The 7,883-nt window shown below is 32.9% G+C and overlaps 1 protein-coding gene across 2 annotated transcripts in view; it reads left to right on the top strand.

The window, feature by feature from the left end:
- The first annotated feature begins 3,470 nt into the window (after nt 1–3,470).
- Nucleotides 3,471–7,883, top strand: part of LOC102597288 (mitochondrial phosphate carrier protein 3, mitochondrial-like) — a 24,161-nt gene continuing 19,748 nt past the window's right edge. Inside the window, exons 1-6 of one of the 2 annotated variants that reach the window (XM_015303714.1) lie at nt 3,471–3,891; nt 4,440–4,801; nt 4,900–4,943; nt 6,626–6,840; nt 6,935–7,059; nt 7,173–7,250. In XM_015303714.1, the coding sequence (XP_015159200.1) occupies nt 3,616–3,891; nt 4,440–4,801; nt 4,900–4,943; nt 6,626–6,840; nt 6,935–7,059; nt 7,173–7,212 (1,062 nt within the window). In that variant the 5' untranslated portion in view covers nt 3,471–3,615 and the 3' untranslated portion in view covers nt 7,213–7,250. Of the gene's footprint in view, nt 3,892–4,439; nt 4,802–4,899; nt 4,944–6,625; nt 6,841–6,934; nt 7,060–7,172; nt 7,496–7,883 lie in introns of those variants that run through there. The other variant, XM_006363915.2, reaches the window with a different exon arrangement.

Below are 7,883 nucleotides of genomic sequence, written 5' to 3'. Positions count from 1 at the left end.
CGCGCCTCGAGCCTCCTCCGGGGGGTTAGGGGTAGATGGGGGGGGTTCGAGGCACGACGCCTCGAGCCTCCTCCGAGGGGGTAGATCGAATCTTAATTCAAGAAATATTGGAATTTATAATAGTATAATATCAAGTTCAGACTAAAATTTCCTTGTACTTCATAGTTTTTCGAGGTTGAATTTGTATTCAAATTTTACACTTTTTGAAATCTTGAGTCTGAGCTTGATGTATTCAAACTAGTATATAAATATAAATAATTATGTATCTATTGTTAGTATTAGTTGAAATTTTCTTAATAAATTATTGTAAATCTTTCAAAATTTTATTATGTCTTAACATTGATTTTAGTTTGTCTTTTATTCTTTGAGGGATGTTTTTAGACATTTAAAGCTCAAACTTGTTAGATTATTAAATAATTAAATTTAAAAGAGATATTCGCTCAACTTTGAAAGTCTTCTAAAGCGTAATATTAATGATTTAGACTTATGTTTTGTACTTAAAAGTAATATGAAATATTATACAAAAAATAATAATATTCTAATTGATACATATTCAATCAAGTGAAGTCTTAATTCTATTTTTAAATACTTCTATTACTTCTAAATAGTTTTGATAGCTTATATAACAAATTGATTCTATTGAAAAAGTTATCAAAACTATAATCAACAAAAACTTACCTTGAACACTATTAGAATTGTCGAAGGGAGTGGACATAGAGGGTGTCTTGATAGGCAAATAATTTATTATAAAAATGATATACACAATTATTTATGTCTCGTAATTTATTACAAAAATGATATTTAATTTTTTTTCAAATAAACATAAGATCTCTTTTTTTTAAATTTGACTTTAAGCCTTTCGTTGAGTCACCCACTGGACCACACGTAGTAATTCATTAACTTTGTCTTTGTATCTATTAAAGCATGTAATTAGTTAGTATGGTTGCATATCAAATGTTAATTATTTATATTGATAGACTCTTTCAAATTAACAAAATGTTCGCCATCAATTGTAATATTAACCCTTGATTTTTATTATCTAAAATATATTGATAAATATTAAGATGCGAGTGGTTTAATTTAAAGTTTTAAAATATTAGGTGAAATTAAAATGTAATCTTGAAAAGGAGATTTACTTCATTTTTAATGTCATGACCAAATAAGGAAATATATAATCTTTAAATTAATTAAAAAGGTCAAATAACGAATACATTAAAATACTAGTTGCTTTTTTTTTTTAATATCATTTGCATTATCCTCCGTTGATGTGTCTGCTTCAGTGTATCAGAAAAAAAATTAAAAATTTATTTCTTTTGTTCTACTTTGACATTTCTCGCTAAAGTAGGCACGTTTCCAGCTTGTTTCGGAACAGTTCGTGCTGAAGCAGGCACATCACGCCCCGAGCCTACACCCTGGACGCGATTGGCACTCGAGGACCATTGATGTTCCCCAAGCGAACCCTTGGCCTGACTCATTATTACTCAACGGAAGACTTTACTCAATTTAAACCAAACTCAAATCATAAGGATATCATAAAATACAATACTCTATTCGGTGTACTCAAATGAACATAAATGTTCAACTTACAGTCTTTAAAACATCAACAAAGGAAATGGTAAAGAGACTAGTCAACTATTACTTGTCTATGAAACCTCTAATAACTCTGATGAACGTCGTAACAAGACCCACGACATCCTAACAACACAAAACAGAAATAAATAAATAGGGATCCTCCGAAAGTAAGGAGGCTCACCAAAACAACTCTGGGACTCGACTTGGATCAACGGAGCGCCGATTAATGATCCTGAATACATGTATCCGCATCATAAAATAATGCAGGTCAAATGGCATTAGTACATTGAATGTACGAGCATGTAAGGGGAACTGTAAAACATAGACATATAAGCTTGAACTGGAAGGAAAGGAACATGCATACCTCATCTCAACTCAACTCAACCTCAACTCATGGATACTCAACTCAATACGATATAAAAGCAATAATAAAAGATGCAATGTAAAGAGCTTTTAAAATAGTAGATAATAACTCAATGTATTTAAAAATACAATGAGATTCTCTAACCGACAACCATCACTATAAGCTATGTGATGATACAACGTCTTGCTCATATTGGTGCTCAATGCTACTCCCAGTAATACAACTCATGCTCATATGTTTGAAAACATTTTCTCATCCTCAAACTTTGAGATTATTACTCAAAAGATTCTCTTAGAAGAGATAGCGTTTAAAACTCCTCATGAACTCATTAGGAAATCAAGGTTTCCCCTCGTTTTAAATATAAAAACATTTACTCTTGGGAATAGTTAGTTCTCATATATTCGTTTTGAAAAAATGAAACTCAACTCTCCTCATCCTCATACTCAAGTACTCAATTCTTAAAACAAGTTTTAAAAAATTTGCAAAAGACTTCTCAAATGACTCAGAAGAACTCCCTCAAACTTTATGACATGTATACTCCATGTACTATTGACCAAATTTTCAATTAAACAGAAACAAAGTTGGAACACGCAATTGTCAACAGTGTTGGAAAGACCATGAATCAATATTAGTTCTCCCTTCGTTTTATATTACTTGACTCATGTTAGTATGATATATTCATTTTATATTAGATATATATTTTATTTAAATTAATTTTATTAATGATATTTTTGAAATTCTAAATTTAATCACTATTATTTTATGTAGTTATTTAATTCTAAGAATAAATCTGAAAAAAAAAAACTCTCTTAATTTGCTAAATCAAATAAAAATAGAGGGTAGTAAAGTTGGGACGAAGGAGAAAAGAAGTTTCGAAGCGGAAAGAAAGATTAATTAGTCGTTGGTCAAATGGATCCGCGCATACCTTTTGGAAATTGGAAAAGTGCAAAGTTTGAGCTACTTAATTTTAGCCATTTAATTATCATAAGGGAGGCAATTAGCATGTGTTCCTACAATTTTTCGACTAGCAAAGGCTGTCCCTTCTAGATTTATTTACGTAATCAATGACTTTACAATCTGCCTAACCTCAATCATATTGAGTATTATTTTTCATTAAAATTAAAAAACAATGATTTGAGAATAGGTATAAAATAAAATTATTAGAGGCAGAGAATATATTTGTACTAATAGTTTCGGCCGAAAATCTATTTGTATTAAGAAATTCAGTAGATATATATTTAAAATCTATAAACTCAAAATCTTATCGATCTACATCGAACAAAAAGCATAAACAACAAATAGTATGAGGGAAATATGTCCTTGGCTTCTATACATCCCTTTGTGTCCTTTCCTCCTTCAACAGGGCCTCGAAACCAATAAATAAATTGACAAAACTTTTAAAAAAATAAGTAAAGAAGGTCAATGCATAAATAAAATTCTACGCAGACCAAGTAATGAGGCATCTTACCAATAAGGAAGAGCCAAGGACGCCACCCTTATTTGATTTGATTTATAAATTGGTCTAAATTAAAAAGTCACGCTTAAAAAGTAAGCCAATAAATTGATCAAACAGCTAGCTTTCACCTAACGTAGCCATCTTCAACTCTCCTTCTTCCTTGGAGAGTTTCTCTAATTCCTTGTTCATTTTCCTCTGCCCTTCAAACAATTACCGCGAAAATATGTCGTTTTCTGATAGAAAATCTTTGATCCCAAGTTATCTTTACAGTACAACATCAGCTAATTCTTCTAAGAATCTCAGTACTGCTTTGGACAATCATCATGGCAATATGGATAAGAAGAATTTCTTGATTGCAGCACCAAAGGAGGGTTCAGGTTATAAGGTAGAAATGTACACACCGGCGTTTTACGCAGCCAGCACGATCGGGGGTATTTTGAGCTGTGGTCTTACACACACGGCAGTTACTCCTCTTGATCTTGTCAAGTGCAACATGCAGGTATACATATATTAGGGATACTATAGCAGAGGATACCTTTTACTATTTTCTAACTTTTTGAGTATTACTAATTAACCTTGGCGTTTAATATGTCACGTGCATATCAAGTTAAGTTGACCTACAACAACAAATAACTTGAAAGTAGAGTGCTGATTTATTATAACTACTTGAATCGCAAAGTTAGTCTCGATTTATTTTTTATTACTGTTGTCGTACATAACTTCAACTCTTAAAATTATAATTAAAGAACATCATGAAAAGACTATGCTTAGACTTGCATAAATTTTTTTCATTTTAGACTGGATTTTGTGTGTTTCTTTTGATCCAACCTTAATCAACAAATCCTCTATTAATTTAAAAAAATTATAATCTTTCTATTGACAGATGTTCATGTCTGTGATTTTTGCTCTTCCATTCTGTTCTTTCATTTGTTGATCTGAAATTCGAAAGACAAAATGAAAATGAACAAAAAAAACATCAAATTTCCAGAATAGATTGGATTAGTGATGGATTTAATGTTTTTATGATTGAAATGTTTGATTTATCAGATTGATCCTGCAAAGTTCAAGAGTATATCCTCTGGTTTCGGAATTTTACTTAAGGAGCAAGGCATTAGAGGATTATTTAGGGGTTGGGCACCTACTTTCCTTGGTTACAGTGCACAAGGAGCATGTAAATACGGATTTTATGAATATTTCAAGAAGTATTACTCAGATCTTGCTGGCGCGGAGAATGCTGTCAAGTACAAAACTTTGATTTACCTTGCTGGTTCTGCTTCTGCTGAAGTTATTGCTGATGTTGCTCTCTGCCCATTTGAGGCTGTCAAAGTTCGTGTTCAAACTCAGCCCGGATTTGCTAGAGGCTTGTCTGATGGACTTCCCAAATTTGTCAAGGCTGAAGGAGCTGCGGGGTAATGCCTATTTTATGTTGAACAAATTTGTTGTTGTCAATTTGAGGGTTTTTCTTATATGCTGACGAAAATTTGGAATTTGAATGTTTGTGTTACAGGCTTTACAAGGGGATTGTACCTCTATGGGGACGACAAATTCCATGTAAGCTGACATATTTCCTCTGATTTTTCATTTGGATACTCTTGTTTTATTATAAACTTGGAAACCTTTGTAAATGTGTCATTCAGTTTCTACTAGTATTTACGAGTAATAGTAGAATTTGTGCTCATAAACATATCATGACATTTTTGGCAGTCTAAGCTGTTGTCTTACACACACTGCTGTTACCCCTCTTGATCTTATCAAGTGCAACATGCAGGTATACATATATTAGGGATACTATAGTCTATAGCAGAGGATACATTTTACTATTTTCTAACTTTTTGAGTATTACTAATTAACCTTGGCGCTTAATATGTCACGTGACCTACAACAACAAATAGAAGTGCTAAATGCTAGGTAATTTGTTATTACCACTTGAATCGCAAAGTTAGTGTCGATTTATTTTTTATTACTGTGGTTGTACATAACTTCAACTCTTAAATTATAATTAAAGATAACGATCATGAAAAGACGATGCTTAGACTTGCATAAAATTGTTCATTTTAGACTGGATTTTGTGTGTTTCTTTTAATCCAACCATAATCAATCAATCCTCTACTAATTTTAAAAAGCTAGAATCTTTCTATTGACTGATGTTTCACGTATGCGCTTTCTGCTCTTCCACTCTGTTCTTTGTTAGCTGATTTGAAATCCGAAAGAGAAAATCAAAATGAACAAAAAAAAAACGTCAAATTTCCAGAATAGATTGGATTAGTGATGGATTTAATGTTTTCATGATTGAAATGTTTGATTTATCAGATTGATCCTGCAAAGTTCAAGAGTATTTCCTCTGGTTTCGGAATTTTACTTAAGGAGCAAGGCATTAGAGGATTATTTAGGGGTTGGGCACCTACTTTCCTTGGTTACAGTGCACAAGGAGCATGCAAATACGGATTCTATGAATATTTCAAGAAGTACTACTCAGATCTTGCTGGCGCGGAGAATGCTGTCAAATACAAAACTTTGATTTACCTTGCTGGTTCTTCTTCTGCTGAAGTTATTGCTGATGTTGCTCTCTGCCCATTTGAGGCTGTCAAAGTTCGTGTTCAAACTCAGCCCGGATTTGCTAGAGGCTTGTCTGATGGACTTCCCAAATTTGTCAAGGTTGAAGGAGCTGCAGGGTAATGCCTAGTTTATGTTGAACAAATTTGTTGTTGTTAATGTGAGGGGTTTTCTTATGTGCTGACGAAAATTTGGAATTTGAATTTTTATGTTACAGGCTTTACAAGGGGATTGTACCTCTATGGGGACGACAAATTCCATGTAAGCTTACATATTTCCTCTGATTTTTCATTTGGATACTCTGTTTTACTACTAAACTTGGAAATCTTTCTAAAGGTATCATTCAAATTTTGTACTTCCTCAGTTTCATTTTACATGACAGTATTTATTAGTTCTCGAAGAATTTGTGCTCATAAACATATCATGATTCATGACATTTTTATGGCTAGAAAATCATGTCATAAAGTGTTAAATGAGAAGTTCAGCGTTAAAGTTTTTTCCAAATATGTAAAAGTTTCATTCTTTTTTGGAACAAACTAAATAGGAGTGTCACATAATGAGTGTAACTTTTATTCACCGAACTGCTTGAGATCTGTTTAATTACTCTTTCTTGATTGTTATTGCTGTGGAAAAATGAACACTGGCTAGATTGACTGAATTTCACTTTGGTTACTTTACAGACACCATGATGAAGTTTGCATCGTTTGAAACCATAGTGGAACAACTCTATAAACATGCCATTCCAACACCAAAAGACCAATGCAGCAATACTACACAGCTTGGTGTGAGTTTTGCTGGTGGATATTTGGCTGGTATTCTTTGTGCTGTTGTGTCACACCCTGCTGATAACCTAGTTTCTTTCCTCAACAATGCCAAGGGGGCAACTGTTGGCGATGTGAGTAAACATTGAACTGTGTCCTCTGTTCTAATATTCGGTTTCATTCTTAAGTCTGAACAATGGATTTGTTCATTTTTTGCCCTTTTTGTAGGCTGTGAATAAGCTAGGAGTATGGGGTCTCTGTACTCGTGGTCTTCCCCTTCGTATATTCATGATTGGAACACTGACTGGAGCACAATGGGGAATCTATGATTCTTTCAAAGTTTTCGTTGGCCTGTAAGTGTCTTCTTCCTTTACCTTTTAAGTATTTGCTATTGCTGAATCAAGCAAGAGATACTCTTGTAGTATTATAATATCTTGAACTGATTCTTATGTTCATTACTTTGCAGGCCAACCACAGGTGGTGCTGCTCCTCCTGTCCAGAAGTGAAGAAAACATTGATTATTACATAATATCTTCTTCTTGTTACTGGAAATTCTTTCAATTCAAAGTTTTGACGTTTGATATTTGATAGTACTAGTTTTGGAGGATGAATCATCCTCGGCATTATTGTGTTTCAAAAGTATTACTTAGTCTGTAAAACCACGTTTTCTGGATTTACAATAATATGTCAAAATCTATAATGAGAACATGTTGCTTCCCCCACTCCATGGTTCTCATGTTATGAGAGATCATATTTCTTTTCTTGATTTAATATAAAATTTGTAACAAACACCAGCAAATACATGATGACAGTATACAATATTTTATCAAAGCTAATAGTATACAGAAATAGCTTATTTTTATTGGAATAATCTAATTCTTACCCCCCCAGGAAAATTGTAACTGCTACTACATTCTGTTGGAAAATACACGTGACTACGGGTGTGTTTGGTATGAAGTTTTCCAATTTTCTCATGTTTGGTTGGGTTAAATATTTTGGAAAATATTTTTTAAATCAACTCATTTTCCTCAAATTTAAGGAAAATGACTTCCCTTCAAAACTTAAGGAAAACATTTTCCAAAACTCTCTTCCAACTTCCAATTAAAAAAAAAATTGTTGAAAAAATCAATTTATTTGGTCCCTACCCTCAAACCAGCCCCCCCGCCCCCCCAAAAAA

This window comes from Solanum tuberosum, unplaced genomic scaffold (assembly GCF_000226075.1).
Source record: "Solanum tuberosum cultivar DM 1-3 516 R44 unplaced genomic scaffold, SolTub_3.0 scf00473, whole genome shotgun sequence".
In the NCBI taxonomy this organism is placed as follows: Eukaryota; Viridiplantae; Streptophyta; class Magnoliopsida; order Solanales; family Solanaceae; genus Solanum; species Solanum tuberosum.
The sequence above is the reverse complement of the archived record's forward strand: the minus strand, read 5'-3'. Positions and strand labels throughout refer to the sequence as shown.